This window comes from Panulirus ornatus, chromosome 21, assembly GCF_036320965.1.
Source record: "Panulirus ornatus isolate Po-2019 chromosome 21, ASM3632096v1, whole genome shotgun sequence".
Lineage (NCBI taxonomy): Eukaryota > Metazoa > Arthropoda > Malacostraca > Decapoda > Palinuridae > Panulirus > Panulirus ornatus.
The window spans coordinates 17,843,358-17,866,382 of NC_092244.1; the positions used below are offsets into that span (position 1 = coordinate 17,843,358).

Genomic DNA, 23,025 nt, shown 5'->3' on the forward strand with positions numbered 1-23,025 from the left:
ACATATATTTTATTTCATATATATTTGTCATTTCCCATATTAGTGAGGTAGTATTAAGATAGACTCCTAGATGTTAATGTGTTGGGAGGGGAAACTAATATGAATGAGAAGAGGGTGAGAAAGAAATGAGCTTGGAAAAAAGAGGTGTGTGTGTGTGTGTGTGTGTGAAATACTAGAAGAGATTGGGTATAGAATAGCTAAAGTTGTAAGCAAATGAAGCAAGGGGAATGGGAGATATCTAGTGAAGCAGTGATAGCATGTGCAAGAGATATGGGATATGGGCAGTTGAGAAATTGGTATTAATTGGCGGGGTGATTGTTCCCTCCACTTCTGATGCATATACCCTCTTTGTCCTCATTTTGTCCGCATTAGCAAGGTAGCATTAAGAACAGAGGACTGGGCCTCTGAGGGAATATCCTCACCTGGCCTCGTTCTCTGTTCCTTCTTTTGGAAAAAAAAAAACAAAAAAAACAGAGGGCTGGGCCTTAGAGGGAATATCCTCACCTGGCCCCCTTCTCTGTTCCTTCTTTTGGAAAATTAAAAAACAAGAGAGGGGAGAGTTCTAGCCACCCTCTCCCTCCCCTTTTAGTCGCCTTCTACGACACGCAGGAAATGCGTGGGAAGTATTCTTTCTCCCCTATCCCCAGGGATAATTTATATATATATATATATATATATATATATATATATATATATATATATATATATATATATATATATATATATATTCATATTTATTTATTTATTTTGCTTTGTCGCTGTCTCCCGCATTTGCGAGGTAGGGCAAGGAAACAGACGAAAGAAATGGCCCAACCCACCCCCATATACAATGTATACACACACACGTCCACACACGCAAATATACATACCTATACATCTCAATGTACACATATATATACATACACAGACACATACATATATACCCATGCACACAATTCACACTGTCTGCCCCCATTCACTCCCATCGCCACCTCGCCACACATGGAATACCTTCCCCCTCGCCCCTCATGTGTGCTAGGTAGCACTAGGAAAAGTCAACAAAGGCCCCATTCGTTCACACTTAGTCTCTAGCTGCCACGCAATAATGCCCGAAACCACAGCTCCCTTTCCACATCCAGGCCCCACACAACTTTCCATGGTTTACCCCAGACACTTCACATGCCCTGATTCAATCCACTGACAGCACGTCAACCCTGGTATACCACATCGATCCAATTCACTCTATTCCTTGCCCTCCTTTCACCCTCCTGCATGTTCAGGCCCCGATCACACAAAATCTTTTTCACTCCATCTTTCCACCTCCAATTTGGTCTCCCACTTCTCCTCGTTCCCTCCACCTCCGCCATGTGTGGCGAGGTGGCGATGGGAATGAATAAAGGCAGACAGTCTGAATTGTGTGCATGGGTATATATGTATGTGTCTGAGTGTGTATATATATGTGTACATTGAGATGCATAGGTATGTATATTTGCGTGTGTGGACGTGTATGTATATACATGTGTATGGGGGTGGGTTGGGCCATTTCTTTCGTCTGTTTCCTTGCGCTACCTCGCAAATTCGGGAGACAGCGACAAAGCAAAATAATAATAACAAAATATATATATATATATTATCCCTGGGGATAGGGGGGAAAGAATACTTCCCGCGTATTCCCTGCGTGTCGTACAAGGCGACTAAAAGGGGAGGGAGCGGGGGGCTGGAAATCCTCCCCTCTCTATTTTTTTTTTTTTTTTTATTTTTCCAAAAGAAGGAACAGAGAAGGGGGCCAGGTGAGGATATTTCCCCAAAGGCCCAGTCCTCTGTTCTTAACTCTACCTCGCTAATGCGGGAAATGGCAAATAGTTTGAAAAAAAAAAAAAATATATATATATATATATATATATATATATATATATATATATATATATATATATATACATCCCGAGGGATAGAGGATTAAGAATACCTCCCACGCATTCCTCACGTGTCGTAGAAGGCGACTAAAGGGGACGGGAGCAGGGGGCCAGAAACCCTCGCCTCCTTGTATTTTAACTTTCTAAAAGGAGAAACAGAAGAAGGAGTCACGCGAGGAGTGCTCATCCTCCTCGATGGCTCAGATTGGGGTGTCTAAATGTGTGTGGATGTAACCAAGATGAGAGAAAAGGAGAGATAGGTAGTATGTTTCAGAAAAGGAACCTGGATGTTTTGGCTCTGAGTGAAACGAAGCTAAAGGGTAAAGGGGAAGAGTGGTTTGGGAATGTCTTGGGAGTAAAGTCAGGGGTTAGTGAGAGGACAAGAGCAAGGGAAGGAGTAGCACTACTCCTGAATCAGGAGTTGTGGGAGTATGTGATAGAGTGTAAGAAAGTAAATTCTAGATTGATATGGGTAAAAGTGAAAGTTGATGGAGAGAGATGGATGATTATTGGTGCATATGCACCTGGGCATGAGAAGAAAAATCATGAGAGGCAAGTGTTTTGGGAGCAACTGAATGAGTGTGTTAGTGGTTTTGATGCACGAGACCGGGTTATAGTGTTGGGTGATTTGAATGCAAAGGTGAGTAATGTGGCAGTTGAGGGAATAATTGGTATACATGGAGTGTTCAGTGTTGTAAATGGAAATGGTGAAGAGCTTGTAGATTTATGTGCTGAAAAAGGACTGGTGATTGGGAATACCTGGTTTAAAAAGCGAGATATACATAAGCATACATATAGAAGTAGGAGAGATGGCCAGAGAGCGTTATTGGATTACGTGTTAATTGATAGACGCACGAAAGAGAGACTTTTGGATGTTAATGTGCTGAGAGGTGCAACTGTAGGGATGTCTGATCATTATCTTGTGGAAGCAAAGGTGAAGATTTGTGGGGGTTTTCAGAAAAGAAGAGAGAATGTTGGGATGAAAAGAGTGGTGAGAGTAAGTGAGCTTGGGAAGGAGACTTGTGTGAGGAAGTACCAGGAGAGACTGAGTACAGGATGGAAAAAGGTGAGAACAAAGGAGGTAAGGGGAGTGGGGGAGGAATGGGATGTATTTAGGGAAGCAGTGATGGCTTGCGCAAAAGATGCTTGTGGCATGAGAAGCGTGGGAGGAGGGCAGATTAGAAAGGGTAGTGAGTGGTGGGATGAAGAAGTAAGATTATTAGTGAAAGAGAAGAGGGAGGCATTTGAACGATTTTTGCAGGGAAAAAATGCAAATGAGTGGGAGAGGTATAAAAGAAAGAGGCAGGAGGTCAAGAGAAAAGTGCAAGAGGTGAAAAAGAGGGCAAATGAGAGTTGGGGTGAGAGAGTATCATTAAATTTCAGGGAGAATAAAAGATGTTTTGGAAGGAGGTAAATAAAGCGCGTAAGACAAGGGAGCAAATGGGAACTTCAGTGAAGGGGGCTAATGGGGAGGTGATAACAAGTAGTGGTGATGTGAGAAGGAGATGGAGTGAGTATTTTGAAGGTTTGTTGCATGTGTTTGATGATAGAGTGGCAGATATAGGGTGTCTTGGTCGAGGTGGTGTGCAAAGTGAGAGGGTTAGGGAAAATGATTTGGTAAACAGAGAAGAGGTAGTAAAAGCTTTATGGAAGATGAAAGCCGGCAAAGCAGCAGGTTTGGATGGTATTGCAGTGGAATTTATTAAAAAAGGGAGTGACTGTATTGTTGACTGGTTGGTAAGGTTATTTAATGTATGTATGATTCATGGTGAGGTGCCTGAGGATTGGCGGAATGCGTGCATAGTGCCACTGTACAAAGGGAAAGGGGATAAGAGTGAGTGCTCAAATTACAGAGGTATAAGTTTGTTGAGTATTCCTGGTAAATCATATGGGAGGGTATTGATTGAGAGGGTGAAGGCATGTACAGAGCATCAGATTGGGGAAGAGCAGTGTGGTTTCAGAAGTGGTAGAGGATGTGTGGATCAGGTGTTTGCTTTGAAGAATGTATGCGAGAAATACTTAGAAAAACAAATGGATTTGTTTGTAGCATTCATGGATCTGGAGAAGGCATATGATAGAGTTGATAGACATGCTCTGTGGAAGGTATTAAGAATATATGGTGTGGGAGGCAAGTTGTTAGAAGCAGTGAAAAGTTTTTATCGAGGATGTAAGGCAGGTGTACCTGTAGGAAGAGAGGAAAGTGATTGGTTCTCCGTGAATGTAGGTTTGCGGCAGGGGTGTGTGATGTCTCCATGGTTGCTTAATTTGTTTATGGATGGGGTTGTTAGGGAGGTGAATGCAAGAGTTTTGGAAAGAGGGGCAAGTATGCAGTCTGTTGTGGATGAGAGAGCTTGGGAAGTGAGTCAGTTGTTGTTCGCTGATGATACAGCGCTGGTGGCTGATTCATGTAAGAAACTGCAGAAGCTGGTGACTGAGTTTGGTAAAGTGTGTGAAAGAAGAAAGTTAAGAGTAAATGTGAATAAGAGCAAGGTTATTAGGTACAGTAGGGTTGAGGGTCAAGTCAATTGGGAGGTAAGTTTGAATGGAGAAAAGCTGGAGGAAGTGAAGTGTTTTAGATATCTGGGAGTGGATCTGGCAGTGGATGGAACCATGGAAGCGGAAGTGAATCACAGGGTGGGGGAGGGGGCGAAAATTCTGGGAGCCTTGATGAATGTTTGGAAGTCGAGAACATTATCTCGGAAAGCAAAAATGGGTATGTTTGAAGGAATAGTGGTTCCAACAATGTTGTATGGTTGCGAGGTGTGGGCTATGGATAGAGTTGTGCGCAGGAGGGTGGATGTGCTGGAAATGAGATGTTTGAGGACAATATGTGGTGTGAGGTGGTTTGATCGAGTAAGTAATGCAAGGGTGAGAGAGATGTGTGGAAATAAAAGGAGTGTGGTTGAGAGAGCAGAAGAGGGTGTTTTGAAATGGTTTGGTCACATGGAGAGAATGAGTGGGGAAAGAATGACCAAGAGGATATATGTGTCAGAGGTGGAGGGAACGAGGAGATGTGAGAGACCAAATTGGAGGTGGAAAGATGGAGTGAAAAAGATTTTGAGTGATCGGGGCCTGAACATGCAGGAGGGTGAAAGGCGTGCAAGGAATTGAGGGAATTGGAACGATGTGGTATACCGGGGTCGACGTGCTGTCAATGGATTGAACCAGGGCATGTGAAGCGTCTGGGGTAAACCATGCAAAGTGTGTGGGGCCTGGATGTGGAAAGGGAGCTGTGGTTTCGGTGCATTATTACATGACAACTAGAGACTGAGTGTGAACGAATGGGGCCTTTGGTGTTTTTCCTAGCGCTACCTCGCACACATGAGGGGGGAGGGGGTTGTTATTGCATGTGTGGCGAGGTGGCGATGGGAACAAATAAGGGCAGACTATGAATTATGTACATGTGTATATATGTATATGTCTGTGTGGGTATATATATGTGTACATTGAGATGTATAGGTATGTATATTGTGCGTGTGCGGACATGTATGTATATGCATGTGTATTTGGGCGGGTTGGGCCATTCTTTCATCTGTTTCCTTGCGCTACCTCGCTAACGCGGGAGACAGCGACAAAGCAAAATAAAAAAAATAAATATATATATATATATATATATATATATATATATATATATATATATATATATATATATATATATATATATATCTTTTTTCATACCATTCGCCATTTCCCGCGATAGCGAAGTAGCGTTAAGAACAGAGGACTGGGCCTTTTAGGGAATACCCTCACCTGGCCCCCTTCTCTGTTCCTTCTTTTGGAAAATTAAAAAAAAAATGAGAGGGGAGGATTTCCAGCCCCCCGCTCCCTTCCCTTTTAGTTGCCTCCTACGACACGCAGGGAATACGTGGGAAGTATTCTTTCTCCCCTATCCCCAGGGATAATATTAATAATATATATATATATATATATATATATATATATATATATATATATGTATATATATATATATATATATATATATATGTATATATATATATATATATATATGTATGTATATATATATATATATGTATATATATATATATATATGTATATTTTTTTTTTTTTTTTTTTTTTTTTTTATACTTTTTTTTATACTTATATATATATATATATATATATATAACTTGTGATAACTTGTGGGGCCGCATCCAAGAGTTTAGGAGTCTGTAGGAGTGAATGTTATCATTGTTCCCCATTATCTGGTGTAATGCAGTCTAGATGACTGTTTTGAATGACTGATGGCATGAGGCAACTTACAATTCATTACGGGCTTTATCATTGTTCTCCCTTGGCATTTTATTTTTTCATTGATAATATAATCTTGTTAATGCAAAAAGGTGTTTAAGAGGCAACTAAAGAAAGTCATGAATAATGCATTTATAATATGATGAGATGTAAAGTCTCTTACTAGTTTTCTAAGGTGTTACTGATGAATCATCATAAACTTTAATATATATATATATATATATATATATATATATATATATATATATATATATATATATATATTTTTTTGCTTTGTCGCTGTCTCCCGCGTTTGCGAGGTAGCGCAAGGAAACAGACGAAAGAAATGGCCCAACCCACCCCCATACACATGCCTTGATTCAATCCACTGACAGCACGTCAACCCCGGTATACCACATCGCTCCAATTCACTCTATTCTTTGCCCTCCTTTCACCCTCCTGCATGTTCAGGCCCCGATCACACAAAATCTTTTTCACTCCATCTTTCCACCTCCAATTTGGTCTCCCTCTTCTCCTCGTTCCCTCCACCTCCGACACATATATCCTCTTGGTCAATCTTTCCTCACTCATTCTCTTCATGTGACCAAACCATTTCAAAACACCCTCTTCTGCTCTCTCAACCACGCTCTTTTTATTTCCACACATCTATCTTACCCTTACGTTACTTACTCGATCAAACCACCTCACATCACATATTGTCCTCAAACATCTCATTTCCAGCACATCCATCCTCCTGCGCACAACTCTATCCATAGTCCACGCCTCGCAACCATACAACATTGTTGGAACCACTATTCCTTCAAACATACCCATTTTTGCTTTCCGAGATAATGTTCTCGACTTCCACACATTCTTCAAGGCTCCCAGAATTTTCGCCCCCTCCCCCACCCTATGATCCACTTCCGCTTCCATGGTTCCATCCGCTGCCAGATCCACTCCCAGATATCTAAAACACTTCACTTCCTCCAGTTTTTCTCCATTCAAACTCACCTCCCAATTGAATTTACCCTCAACCCTACTGTACCTAATAACCTTGCTCTTATTCACATTTACTCTTAACTTTCTTCTTTCACACACTTTACCAAACTCAGTCACCAGCTTCTGCAGTTTCTCATATGAATCAGCCACCAGCGCTGTATCATCAGCGAACAACAACTGACTCACTTCCCAAGATCTCTCATCCCCAACAGACTTCATACTTGCCCCTCTTTCCAAAATTCTTGCATTTACCTCCCTAACAACCCCATCCATAAACAAATATACATATATATATATATATATATATATATATATATATATATATATATATATATATATATATATATATATATATTATCTCTGGGGATAGGGGAGAAAGAATACTTCCCACATATTCCCTGCGTGTCATAGAAGGCGACTAAAAGGGAAGGAAGCGGGGGGGGCTGGAAATCCTCCCCTCACATTTTTTTTTAAATTTTCCAAAAGAAGGAACAGAGAAGGGGGCCATGTGAGGATATTCCCTCAAAGGCCCAGTCCTCTGTTCTTAATGCTACCTCGCTAATGCGGGAAATGGCGAATAGTATGAAAAAAAATATATATATATATTATATTCATATTTTATTTTGCTTTGTCGCTGTCTCCCGCTTTAGCGTGGTAGGGCAAGGAAACAGACGAAAGAATGGCCCAACCCACCCACATACACATGTATGTACATACACGTCCACACACACAAATATACATAACTATACATCTATATGTACACATATATATACACACACAGACATATACATATATACACATGTACATAATTCGTACTGTCTGCCTTTATTTGTTCCCATCGCCACCCCGCCACACATGGAATAACAACCCCCTCCCCCCTCATGTGTGCAAGGTAGCGCTAGGAAAAGACAACAAAGGCCCCATTCGTTCATACTCAGTCTCTAGCTGTCATGTAATAATGCACCGAAACCACAGCTCCCTTTCCACTACCAGGCCCCACACAATTTTCCATGGTTTACCCCAGATGCTTCACATGCCCTGGTCCAATCCATTGACAGCATGTCGACCCCAGTATACCACATTGTTCCAATTCACTCTATTCCTTGCACGCCTTTCACCCTCCTGCATGTTCAGGCCCCGATCACTCGATATCTTTTTCACTCAATCTTTCCACCTCCAATTTGGTCTCCCACTTCTCCTCGTTCCCTCCACCTCCGACACATATAGCCTCTTGGTCAATCTTTCCTCTCTCATTCTCTCCATGTGACCAAACCATTTCAAAACACCCTCTTCTGCTCTCTCACAACCACAGTCTTTTTATTTCCACACATCTCTCTTACCCTTACATTACTTACTCGATCAAACCACCTCACACCACATATTGTCCTCAAACATCTCATTTCCAGCACATCCACCCTCCTGCGCACAACTCTATCCAAAGCCCACGCCTTGCAACCATACAACATTGTTGGAACCACTATTCCTTAAAACATACCCATTTTTGCTTTCCGAGATAATGTTCTCGACTTCCAAACATTCTTCAATGCTCCCAGAATTTTCGCCCCCTCCCCCACCCTATGATTCACTTCCGCTTCCATGGTTCCATCCGCTGCCAGATCCACTCCCAGATATCTAAAACACTTTACTTCCTCCAGTTTTTCTCCATTCAAACTTACCTCCCAATTGACTTGACCCTCAACCCTAGTGTACCTGACAACCTTGCTCTTATTCACATTTACTATTAACTTTCTTCTTTCACACACTTTACCAAACTCAGTCACCAGATTCTGCAGTTTCTTACATGAATCAGCCACCAGTACTGTATCATCAGCGAACATCAACTGACTCACTTCCCAAGCTCTCTCATCCACAACAGACTGCATACTTGCCCCTCTTTCCAAAACTCTTGCATTCACCTCCCTAACAACCCCATCCATAAACAAATTAAACAACCATGGAGACATCACACACCCCTGCCGCAAACCTACATTCACTGAGAATCAATCACTTTCCTCTCTTCCTACACGTACAAATGCCTTACATCCTCGATAAAAACTTTTCACTGCTTCTAACAACTTGCCCCCCACACCATATATTCTTAAAACCTTCCACAGAGCATCTCTATCAACTCTATCATATGCCTTCTCCAGATCCATAAATGCTACATAGAAATCCATTTGTTTTTCTAAGTATTTCTCACATACATTCTTCAAAGCAAACACCTGATCCACACATCCTCTACCACTTCTGAAACCACACATATTATTATATTTTTATTTCTATAAATATATATATTATCCTTAGGGATTGGGAAGAAAGAATACTTCCCACGTATTCCCTGCATGTCGTAAAAAGCGACTAAAAGGGATGGGGGGGAGGGGTGTGGAAATCCTCTCTTCCCATTTTTTTTAATCTTCGAAAAGAAGGAACAGAGAAGGGGGCCAAGTGAGGATATTCCCTCTAAGGCTTAGTCCTCTCTTCTTAATGCTATCTCACTAATGCGGGAAATGGCGAATATGTATGAAAAAAATACATAAATGTCCATACATGTACATATATATACACATACATATACATATCAATATATACACATATAAATACACATACACATGTACATATTCATACTTGCCTGCATACTTCAATCCATTCCCAGCGCCATCCCGTCCAACAGGAAACAGCATTGCTACCCTGACTTCAGACTCTGTCTCTAGTTGTCATGTGTAATGCATCGAAACCATAGCTCCTTATCCACATCCAGGCCCCACTCACAGACATTTCCATGGTTTACCCCAGACGCCTTACATGTCCTGGTTTAGTCCATCGACAGCACATTGACCCCAGTATGCCACATCCTTTTAATTCACTCTATTCCTTGTATGCCTCTCACCCTCCTGTATGTTCAGGCCCCAATCTCTCAAAATCTTTTTTACTCCATCCTTCCACCTCCAATTTGGTCTCCCACTTCTTGTTCCCTCCACCTCTGACACATATCCTCTTTGTCAACCTTTCCTCACTCATTCTCTCCATATGTCCAAACCATCTCAACACACTCTCTTCTGCTCTCTCAAACACAATCCTTTTACTACCACACATCTCTCTTACCCTTTCATTACTTACCTGATCAAACCACCTCACACCATATATTGTCCTCAAACATTTCATTTCCAACACATCCACCCTCCTCTGTATAGCCCTATCTATAGCTCATGCCTCAAAACCATATAATATTGTTGGAGCTACTATTTCTTCAAACATACCCATTTTTGCTCTACAAGAGAATGTTCTCTCTTTCCACACATTCTTCATTGCTCCCAGAACCTTTGCCCTCTCCTCCACCCTGTGGCTCACTTCTGCTTCCATGGTTCCATTCACTGCTAAGTCCACTCCAATATATCTAAAACACTTCACTTCCTACAATTTTTCTCCACCCAAACTTATATCCCATATATATATTATATACCATATTATGTGTACCCTTTCTTCATCTGTTCCTGGCACTAACTCACTAACCATGGGAAATGGCAGATAATTATGAATTAAAAAGTAAAAAAATATATACATTACATTGCATATTACATATGCACCTTACAACCTTTTTAATGGTAATACTGGTATAAGATTTACTGCTTGCTCTTTATTGTATTTTTTTGCACTTACTTATGAATGAATGACCAGTACAAGATCAAAAAAGCATAAAAACTGACAATTACTATAGCAGTAACACACACCTCAACAAAAACATTTGGTAATGGTGATAGCATTATCTTAGATCTACTATGAAGCCTACAGCAGTAGAGTTGTAACTATTACTGTATCATCCATTAGCTGCTGTAGTTAAAATATGGTGATTTGTTTGTATAATGTTTGAATTTCACCTATACATTTGTAACAAACAACTTATTGACTGTGTGATTAAACCTATATGAGAGACAAAGTTGGCTAGGATCAAATGCAAAATCACCTTACTAGAAGGACAAAGCTCAATGCAATATCTAAGAATCCAATTATTCATGCATTTTAAAAAAGAATTTAGTCAGGCAAATAGGCAAGATAAACATCTGAGATATGCAACATAAAACCAAAAAGGTATTGATCAAGATCATGTCATTTTCAAGGCCTTCTATCCAAGTAATTCAATCATGTAACATTCCACAAGTTATCCCTTTAACCCCTAAAATTCATGTTCTTCAAGTTATAAAAAAGTGGATAGATGTATGGAAAAGAAATGGGTGAGGAAGGTTGCCCAAATAACAGATGACAGGGTAAGAGAGAGGTGTGAAGCAGGGCAAGAAAGTATCATTAAACTTTAGGGAAAATATAAAGATGTTTTGGAAGAAGGTAAATAATGCGTGAAAGACAAGACAACAAATGGGGACATGGTGAAGAGAGCAAACATGTGACATGTAAGCAAGGAAATGAACATATATATCAACCCTGTGTGACTCTGCTGCCGGTTAAAGGGAGGGCTCAGGTAGTAGAGTAATAGTCTCTCCTTTGACCCTTGCAAATTTAAGGCATACTCCTCTGACTACACTTTATTGTGTGACTCTCTGCTAACAATGAGAGGGATGGCTCAGGTGGTAGTATATTGGCCCCTTCCAATACCCCAGCCAACTCAAGGATTATCCCATCCCCTACCACTGGAGCAACCCATTTAGGTAGTGGGATGCTGACAACAGCTACCCAAGGTGGTATTACTGTCTTGACTGAGGAGCGTTAAAGTGGTGCCTGGAACCACCTTACACTCTCTATGTCAGGATTGCTGGTGTTACTTTCTGTTTCATCAAAATGGGACTACTAGGCTAGTCCTACCACTTTCTTACAAGCACCATACACCTATACACACCTTGCTTATTATTACTACTTTTGTTTCACACAGGTACTCTTGCCAATTCCTATCCACTCAAACATTCATAAGTATCATCATGACAGAATCCATCAATTCTATGGCCCTAGCACCATTGGGTGCTATGACTCTCTGAGTTTCTGCCTGACTCTACTACCAGAGAGGGAGTGCTCTGGCAGTAGTAGTACTTGCCCCTCCCATGACCTTTCCCTCTCTGTTAGATCTTCCTCTTTTTCTATTCACTATACCAACATTCATGGTCTCTCTAGTAACCTTTCCTCAGTTGAACACCATCTATCTTGTACCTCTCCTAATATCTTACTTCTCTTCGAGACACAATCTCCAATAAGGTTCTCACTAATCCCTTTTCATATCCAACAATACCCTCCACTCATGATTCCGGTCCAAAGGTAGTGTTTGTGCTTACTCCAATATCAACACATTTGTTACATGCTTTAAAGAATTTGAGTCTCCAAACTTTGAAGTTATGTGGCTCAAGGTCTGTCTCACTACTACCACAGTTTTCCTCTGTTTTACCTAGTGATCTCCTAATTTTTCAACAATCTAAACTCCTGCCATGAGACTGTGAAATCCTCTCACTCGCAAGCCAAGATCCTCCACCTTAGGGATTTCAACGTTCATCGTAGGGAACGGCTGAATTCCTCCCATACAGACAGTGCAGGGATTGAAGCCCTCAAGTTCTCCATTCTCAATGATTTAGAACAAATTGTTTCTCACCCTACCCACACAACTGACTGCTGTGACCACACTCCTAATATTTTGAATTTTTTTTCACCTCTAGTCTGTCCTGCTGTAAATATACAATTTAGCCCACAATTGGCTCTTCTGATAACACTCTCATAAATGTATCTATTCTAAAGGCACCTCCCCCTCCAGAAGCCACTTCTAAGTGAAAATATTGGCACTTGAACAAAGCTGACTGGAATAACATATGTAAATTCTTTTCTGGCTTTCCCTGGATAAATTACCGCATCTTATGTGGTGATGCTTCTGTCTCCACCAAAATGCAGAGCAGAGGTTATTCTTGAAGGAATGAAAGCATGTATCTCCTCTTCCTCCAAGATGGCTTCTCCATCTAATCCATGGTTCAACCATTCCTGTTCTGGAGTCAGGCATACTGGGTTTTGAAAAACTCTCCTTACTCTGGCTCCCATTCAGCTTTTATTACCACCCATAATTGCTACAAGTAGGTTATCCACGAGGCAAGGCACTCGTTTATACAAAGGAAGTGCGACAACACCTCCTTGTCATCCACTGATACGTTTTTCTGGTCTTTAAGCAAAGGCCATTTCTAACAAATACAGTCCCTTTAACTTTCCTTCACTTTTCCATTCTAATTGTACTATAGCTGTCTCTCCCAGTGACAAAGCAACTCCCTTTGGTTCCTGTTTCTCCTATAACTTCTTGGATAACTCTAACATTCTTTCATCCCCTAATGCTCCTCTTACTAATCCTATGCCCCTTCCCATAATATCTTATCGGACTGTCTGAAAAGCACTTCTTTCTCTGGATACAAGCAAGGATTATGGTCCTGATGGCATCCATCCCCATGTACTGAAAGAATGAGCCTCTGAACTTGCACCTGTGCTTGCTCATCTGTTCCATTTCTGCTTAAAAAACAAAACTTCCCCTTCTTGGAAACATGGATTGATACAACTCATCCCAAAGGGGGACTGTTCTGACCCCTCTAAGTATGGTCCTATTGCTTTGATATCTACCATATCCAACATCTTTGAATCTCTCTTTAACTCTCATATCCTTAGACACCTCGAAAATCACAGTCTTCTCTCTGATCACCAGTATGGCTTCCATGAGGACACTGGCGATATTCTTTCCTATCTTACTAATGTCTGATCATCATCCATGAAAGATTTTTGTGAGTTGTGTGTAGATGCTCTTGACATATCTAAGGCTTTTGACATGGTGTGGCATCAGGGTCTCATCTCCATGCTCTGCTCTTTTGGCTTCTCTCCCTCACTTTGCTCCTTCATACCTAGCTTCCTCTCTGGCCGATCTATCTCTATGGCTGTTGATGGATCAGCCTTCCCCCTTTTCTCCACCAACAGCAGTGTCTCTCAAGGTTCTGTTCTGTCTCCTACACTTTTCCTCCTTTTTTCTCAATGATTTCCTCTCCTCCACAAATGATCTAATACATTCATATGCTGATGACTCAACACTGCATTCATCCACATCCTTCAATTCTGCTCCCTCTTCTCTCACTTGATCTGCATCTCATTTTGACACAGCTTCCTCAATATACTCAGACTTGGACAGGATATCTCAGTGGGTTACACAAAATCTTGTTAAGTTTAATGCTAACAAGACCCAATTCCTACACATCTCTTTATCAAAAACTCCTAACAACTCTTGCCTTTCCTTTGACAGTTCTGTAATTCCACCTCTTTGACTCAATAAACATACTTGGTATTACTGTAGCATCCACTCTTTCTTGGAAACCCCATCACTGGAAGATCTAAGTCTGCCTCTAAGAAACTGGGAGTCCTGTTTAGATGTCGAGGCTTCTTCTCTTCTGAACAGTTGCTTCGTTTATACAAGGGATTAATTCATCCTTGCATGGAGTACTGCTCTCACATGCCAACATGCCAGTACATCTGAGCTCTTTCAAATCTTGTCATTCTTTACTGAACTATGTTCCTCTCCTTTTTGATTTTTCTCTAATTACATCCAACTCACTTTTTTCACTAACTACCTCATTGTAGACTTTACAGACCCTTCTACTTGCATATGCAAAACTTCCTCTCCCAGTTCATACTCTCAAAGAACTTGGTCAGTTCTAGGCAGATGCCACAAGCGTATTTCATACTTGTTATCAGTTATTTGTACTGTATGGGAAGGGTTTTATTCTTGTATGGCTCCAACTCTTGAACACTCTCTAGCATCATACAACCTCTTAAATTTAAGTTTGCTGTCTTCATTGACCATGTCCTTAGTCAATTCATTCCAATCATCTACCGCTCTTATACTATAAAAGTATTTCTTACATCCTTGATTACAAGTTTCTTATTCAATTTCACATTATATCCCCTGGCTACTCTAATCGTATATCTCCTAAAGAATTGTCTACTGTTCACCTTGTCGATCTCTTTTAAAAACTTAAGGGCAGTGATCATGTATCCCTTCAGTCTTCTCCCCTCCAAGGTGAGTAAATTCAAAGTCACCAGCTTTTCCCTGTAGCTCATCTCTCTTAATTCTGGTACCATCTTCAGTCCCCTTCTCATCCCACTATTGTTTTTTCTTCAACACAGTTATAATCAACCAACACATGGTCACTTCTTATAACTGATGAATCATATTTCATAGTCTATTTCCATGTCAATATACGTAAAGACAAGACCAAGCAGAACAAGTATACCATCTCTCCTGAATACCATATGTTCCATGAGATGATGAAAGGGAGATTTTCCTGTTTACATACTAGGAAACTATGTTTCTCTGAGAAACAAAGTCTTCCCATTCTATCTCCCTGTAACCGATATCCTCCATTATCAGTACTTACCATTTCTATGGGGGGAGTGACTCATTGCTTCCTTCACCATCCTGATTTTTCCTTCACTGTTATCAATGTGCATCTGTTCTGCATCATTCCTGTGAAAGTTGTAATGTGACAACACCACTTCCTTCCCACATAAAGTTCACCTATTATGCAATGTCTGGATGTGCTACCCATTGATATTTCCTGGAGTTTAATTATATCACTTTCATTAGAGGGTCAATCACTCCTTTTTCTTCCTGTCCCTCCTTGTCATCATAAACACTTTTGGGAAGATTAGACTAGATTTAAACTCTTTTGTGAATTTTATATATTCACTCAACTTTTTTCTTATGTGCTTGTCATTTCTCACATGGGAAAGGTAGTGTCAAGAACAAATGACACAGCCTTAGAGGGAAGATCCTCACTCAGGTCCTTGCTCCGTTTTCTTTTGGAAAGTAATACAAAAAGGGGGGATTTCCAGCCACCCACTCCCATCCCTCTTAGTCACCTTCTACAACATGCAGGGAATACATGGGCAGCATTCTTTCTCTCCTATTTTAAGGTTTTCCCCATCTATCTATCTATCCATCTATATCTCCGATACCCGCTCCCTCTGGGAATTCCCGTCAATGTGGTGGCCACAGTATATTTCCCTCGCATATGCCATTCCAAGCATTCTTCCACCATTTCTCTCCCCCCAACTACCCTTTCACTCTATTTCCCCATGCTACAAGTGGTCTTCCTCTCACACCAACCACTGAAGTCTTACTATCTTACACTTTCACTGTAAAATCCTCTTCTTGAAGTCCTATATGCCTAGACCAACTCACAGTTTCACCCACTCTACCACTCTATAATTCATTTCCTTTGCATTCCATGATATACCAAATCTCTCATACACCCCCTAATTTTTTCTTCTTTCCATCTAGTCATACCACATGCTCCTCTCAATTAGCTCATTTCCTCATCATGGATTCCTGACCACTGTAACTCAATCCATGTCCATGTTTCAGCTGCATAGGTGAGGTACAATTTTTACATTATCCCTAAAATTATTGTTCAAATTTCATCCAAAATCTTCATCTAATCTTTCTTTACTTTCTTCAGTCAACATCTTAACATTCTGCTTATACATCTTATATTCTTCCCTCCTTTGCTAAGTATCCATTGGTGCATCCCTCTCAAGCAATCTACCATATGCCTTTTTCTAGTACTCCACAACATTTCTAATCTCATCCATCCACCATGCATTTCCCCTTTTATTCTTATATCTCATAACTTTGTTTTTTCATACATATTATCTCATAACCTTGTTTGTTTTTTCATACATATTCGCCATTTCTTGAACTAGCAAGGTAGAATCAAGAACAGATGACTAAGCATAAGGAAAAATCCTCAATTGGCCCCCTTCTGTGTTCCTTCTTTTGGGAAGTGAAACAGAATGGGAGGACTTCCAGCCCTCTACTCCCACCCCTTTCAGTCACTTTCTATGACACACAGGGAATACATGGGAAGTATTCTTTGTCCCATATCCCCAGGAATAAGGTTATTAATTCAACAAACTTAAACAGTCTTTCTCTAAACATTCTATACACCTCAATCACACATGATTGCATCCCTATATCACTTAATCAGGTCTTTAAACTCCAGCTCCTTTCCATTGCCCATCAGCCCATTGCGAATTGTAGACAGAATCTTCAGCCTAAAGTACATGTTACTAATTCATCCCAATCACCCTAGTGCTAGAAGTGGGAGTGCTGTTTCTCCCTCTGGCCTCGTCCAACTCCACTCATTTTTTTGCTGTTTGCTTAATTTTATTGGCTCCCTCTTTTCTTCAAGTATGTCACTCCTGAAAAACACTCCATTAATCTTTTGGTTTTAGTCATGTTTCTGTATCATCTTAAACAACACTTAGCTCCATACCCACATGTAAAATGTAATCCTCAGTGGCTTTCCACTAAAGTCTTCTGCATATTTCCTGATTCTCCTCACTTGTTTGATTTCTCTACCAATATTTGTCACGTCCATCACATCAAGTAGTTTTTGATATGCTCACTTTCTCTGACTTCCCATTCCTGCTTGTTTGAATGATATTTGTCTTCCAGCCCAAAGAACATCACAGACTACATCTGATAACCTCCCTCAGCACAAATTCCTTCATTTGCACAGTGGCCCACCTTTTTGTCACCTTCTGTGGTCATTCTATATCCTCTCTCGTCTTTACTTTTATCTAAAATTTGCACTGCACAACTATCCTGAATGACTTTTGTCCACTTAAATCTTCTAACTACTGCTTCACATGCTTCCCTGACTGTCCTTTCTCTGACTGTACATAATGCCTCCTCTATGGTCTTATAATTTGTTCAGTCTCACTGATTCAGAATCCCCAGATTTCTACTCTTCAATTAGCTCTGCTTTGTGGCTTTCCTTGGTCACAAGATCTAGTTCTTACCTCTCTTCACCTTCACTATTCATTATTTTTTGAATACTGAGCCGATTGCCTTTCTCCCCCTTCTGCCTTCCTTGGAAGCCCCTACCTTTAGGCACAACTAGTTAAAGAGCATTCTTCAGTCTTTTCAATCTACAGAAACATCCCTCAAATTAGTTAGAGTGTTCTCCTGTTGTGCTCTCTGGAATTTTTTATGGTCCCTAGCAATGTTCTCTAGCTTCTTCACCTTGCCCTACAGGTGATATGTCCTATGCTCACGCATTTATACTACAGCCGTAACATGCATGCTCCCAGTTGTTCAATTCCCAATCTCCTAACAAGCATTTACAATCTCCCTTAAAAATACCACAAGATTCCCCTCTGGAGATCCAGATTCTCACTAAACATACTGTTATCACTAATCAGTTTAAATCTTATTCCCAGTATTCTTTCCAATATCCTTGTTCCCTGTATCATAAATATCAACTGGATTTTTCCTTTTCTTTTCCTTATCAACATCCAAGCTGGTTTGCTGATGAATTCAGGGATCAGCTATTTGGGGGTTAGACAACAGGGTAAGCTTTAAATTCACCTGTGTTCCTCCTGCTCTGGTTTAATGTACTTTACTTGCATGGTTTATGGAGAGTTAGTGGCCTTTTTATGCACTCACAAGTGTGCTGTGGTTCAAAATTAAAGAGAAAGACCACCATATCTTTAATACAAATTTTAGTTGTCTATGCAGCTACCAGTTAGGATTAAATAGTTCTAGTTTTCATCCTTTTACTGTTTCCCTTCTCATTATGTTTCTCTGTGCTCTATAATAACAGACCATAATGCCAATACAATAAATTTTTAAGTGCATAATCAGTGAATGGTTTACAATAATCACAGGGTGGTGGATGTCCTATCCAGCAACTGCTGCACAACTGGTACTGTTTATAGCTCCTCCCATCAGACCCTACCTTAATTTATCAGCTAACTTGCCAATGCTTATATTGCTAACATACATATTCCATATTCCTACCAAATAATACCACAAACCCCTCCCAGTCTCCTCTAGACAATGCATCATGTACAATAAACATTGTTTTTCTTTTCACCAAAAACAGAATGATCATGTTCTTTTCTACCCTGCTATCTCCTTGTTTATACTATGTGTATTTATGATCACCTTTACAGCATTCAATGTCTGATAATGTACACAGCCCAATGCATATAATTAGCATCACAGTCTTGGTAGAATCTGGTTGCAACTAAGTTCACATTACCCTATCACAATATATGTACAAATTACATGCAGCTGAAAATAGTTTTATAACATAATTCAGAACAGGCAAGCTTGAAGCTGAGAGTAAATTTTGTTTACAATGAAACAGGGAAATTCTTTGTTAAACCATTCTAAAAAATTCCTATTTTATCATATGAGAGAGAATAATCTATACAATGCTGGACAATGCTATTGTTAAACTGATCACAATCCACATCATTCAACTGATCACTCTGAGGTCTGCTTCTTCACCATAATGGTAAAAATCTTAAATGATCCCTAAACAGCTGAAAAAAAAATAAAACATTGAAGACATACTTACCAAATGCGGATCCTTTAATGATGGAGCATTTAGCAAAGAATCATCTATATTTTGAATACCATCTTTGTCATCTCCATTTTCAAATAACTTAGTGTCTTCAGGTTCTTCAGCACCATCTCTTTCATTTTCTTCAAATCCCTCAAATTCATCCTCTTCCTCAACTTTATCTATATCTATATCACTCACTTCCATTGCCTCTCTGGCTGCAACTTCTTCTTTGATGTCCATTTCTCTGTCTTCTTCCCCAGCATCATACTCCCCTTCTTCTTTAATTTTTGCATACTTAGGGTCCAGTGATTCCTCCTTTTGGCGATGTGTGTTAATTCTGCCCTGTAATGAACCATAATGAATGTAAACCTGCTCAATTCACACTTGAATTTTCTTACTGTCAAAACACTGATCCTACTACATATGGTTTACATTAACAAGCTGGGTTTCTTTAAATTCTACAGATGTGCCACTTTTCATTCTAATCTGTGTCTAAGGAAAAAAGCAATGCTTTAATCCACCAAACCTCATTTAGTTAAACATTACTGTATCATCATGATAGAGTCATACAACTGCACAGTAAACTCCTGTTCTAATGGACTTCAGTACATCAAAACTCAGCTTCTAATGCATCCTGTGGACCCCCCGCAGACTAAGTTTTGGATCTACAAGAAATTTCCATGAAAGTCCATTACACTGCATATGTAACCCAAAGTGACTGGGGTATAACAGAATAGTGTACTAATTCCTAACCTTGGTATACGACACTGGGCAACAGAACATATGAAACAATGTTGCACATCACATCAGTGCATTTTTTTCTTATTTTACTAACATAGCCTCTCTGCACACATACACATAGTTTTACAGCAGTTTACAATAGTTTAATGGTGCAATACAAATTCAGGTACACCACCGATTTTCCAGCAACTGATGGTTTGGTACCTCCTTTGGTCTGGATAAAATTACGTGAGGGAACTTGAAATTACCCCAGCCACCAGACTAGTTTACTGGGCAGCCACAGATGGCGTTGTATGTAGGGTGCGCTTATTCATATTCTTTACACTGCACTTGTTGGTGGTGATACCGCAATTCTGTGAGATTCTTAGCTTATTTTGCTTAGATTTAACTCTAGGTATGAATTCTAAGAAATATGAGAGCGTCAGTTGTGGTGTTAAACGTAAACACCAGTCCATATCAATCCAAGATAAAGTAGAACTGTTGAAAAACTGGACCATGGTGTTTCGATGCGGAAGCTGTGTGACATGTACAGTATTTGTTCATCAAATCTTTATGATATAAAGAAGCAAAGGGAGAAAATATTGAAATTCTATGCAGACAGCGATTCCAAGAAGCAAATGACAATTAGAAAAACTATGAAAGATGGTAAGAGTACTGAGCACAACTGAGTGATGATGGAATGGTTTTGTCAGTGTCGGAATGATGGAGTGGACTTGTCAGGAAGCATGATAATGGACCAGGCTTAGTTGTTCCAGAAAGAACTTAAATTACAACATGAGCGTGACTATAGTGAAGGATGGCTTCAAAGATTCAAGAAGCGTCATGGAATTTCTATGAATAAAGTGTGTGGATTACTTCATCAGTCCCAGCCCAGCAAGTTTGCGGTTTGGATCAAAGACGGAGAGGTCAGCATCGCGTGAGAAGAGGTCCACGATCCCCAGATGCTGGAGAGCCTGTGAGGAAGATGAGAAGTCCTCAGACACCTCAACTTGGCCCATGGACATGGTGGGTAACCGGCAAGCCAATCCCGCGCCTCCCCTCCACACCTGGCCGGGTCAGGTCCTCCTCCTCCTCCTCCAGCAGCGTCGTCCTCAGTGTGTGTGTGTGAGGGGCGTCTCGACCCACAAGGAGGACAGTATGGTCCTCGGGCGTCCATCTGTCCTCCACATTGGCAACAGCCGCTGGTCGCCCTCACGCCACCAACCAGTTGACAAAGTCTTATTTCAAAGTCGATTTACACCGCACGGAGGTCCTTCAGGTCGACCAGTCGTTGTTCTAACAGTCAGCGGGACGTTTAACAGTTCCCAACAACGTGACACCGGAACAACACTCATGTCTGGGCAACTTGAATGGGGTGACGATCTTGCTGCTTTTGCACGGTGGGAGAGACAGTTCTGCATCTCAACCACATCCCGTCTCCATCCGCCTCTAACTGCCTTCAATACCAGCAGATTTCTGCACAAAAGGGGGTAGCTTCCGCAATATCCCGTCAACCGCTTGAACAATTTCGAAGCTCAGTGACAACTCATGTGGCGCGTACATCCTCTACAGCTGCATCTACATTCCTACCAAGACATACACATCATCTACAGAAAGTGAACTGACGTGAGTCAGAGGATCATCTCGTCCCCATCACATCATTCAGAGCGATACCAGTTTGCATCAGCCTTCACTCCTGCCTGCAGTAGCATGCTTTCTGACATGTTTCATGAGCTCCTCTTCGCCAACGGAACTACCTTGGCCACCAGTGATGCTACTACGTTTGTAAATCAAGAACCATTGCTACACAAACCTCGCCAGGTGGTAGAGTGTCCCGCAGTGTATCGAGACAGACTTCCCCAGAACTTTTTTTAAAGGGTAAGTAAATGTTTATAGTTGTGTTACTGGAGTGATAGTTTTCATACATGGTGCTTTGACAAGAAAATAGTGAAATTGGAAAAAATGTAGCTTAGATATTGAAGCTTATTGATAGAGTGGTTAAATTGATGAGAACTACTATTGACGTTTATGTAAATGAATTAAACATTTCCTTTCCATAGCCAGAGGTTGAACCATTATGTGACATTCATTTTTTCATTTCATTTCAAGCTAGAAGTTTCAGTTTTCTAAATTGTTTCTTACATTTTTCACATGTATATATATGTATGTGTGTGTGTGTGTATATGTGCGTGTGTGTGTGTATGTGTGTGTATGTGTATATATATGTATATTATCCCTGGGGATAGGGGTGAAAGAATACTTCCCACGCATTCCTCGCGTGTCGTAGAAAGCGACTAGAGGGGACGGGAGCAGGGGGCCAGAAATCCTCCCCTCCTTGTATTTTTTTAACTTTCTAAAATGGGAAACAGAAGAAGGAGTCACGCGGGGAGTGCTCATCCTCCTCGAAGGCTCAGATTGGGGTGCCTAAATGTGTGTGGATGTAACCAAGATGTGAAAAAAGGAGAGATAGGTAGTATGTTTGAGGAAAGGAACCTGGATGTTTTGGCTCTGAGTGAAACGAAGCTCAAGGGTAAAGGGGAAGAGTGGTTTGGGAATGTCTTGGGAGTAAAGTCAGGGGTTAGTGAGAGGACAAGAGCAAGGGAAGGAGTAGCAGTACTCCTGAAACAGGGGTTGTGGAAGTATGTGATAGAATGTAAGAAAGTAAATTCTCGATTAATATGGGTAAAACTGAAAGTTGATGGAGAGAGATGGGTGATTATTGGTGCATATGCACCTGGGCATGAGAAGAAAGATCATGAGAGGCAAGTGTTTTGGGAGCAGCTGAATGAGTGTGTTAGTGGTTTTGATGCACGAGACCAGGT

General features: G+C 40.7%; 1 protein-coding gene across 6 annotated transcripts in view; it reads right to left on the reverse strand.

Moving 5' to 3' along the window:
- The window catches only part of LOC139756393 (uncharacterized), a 620,019-nt gene that overhangs the window by 460,403 nt on the left and 136,591 nt on the right, over positions 1 to 23,025 (reverse strand). For all 6 annotated transcript variants that reach the window (XM_071675803.1, XM_071675802.1, XM_071675800.1 and 3 more), the window contains exon 6: positions 19,496 to 19,825. In XM_071675803.1, the coding sequence (XP_071531904.1) occupies positions 19,496 to 19,825 (330 nt within the window). The remainder of the gene's footprint in view (positions 1 to 19,495; positions 19,826 to 23,025) is intronic.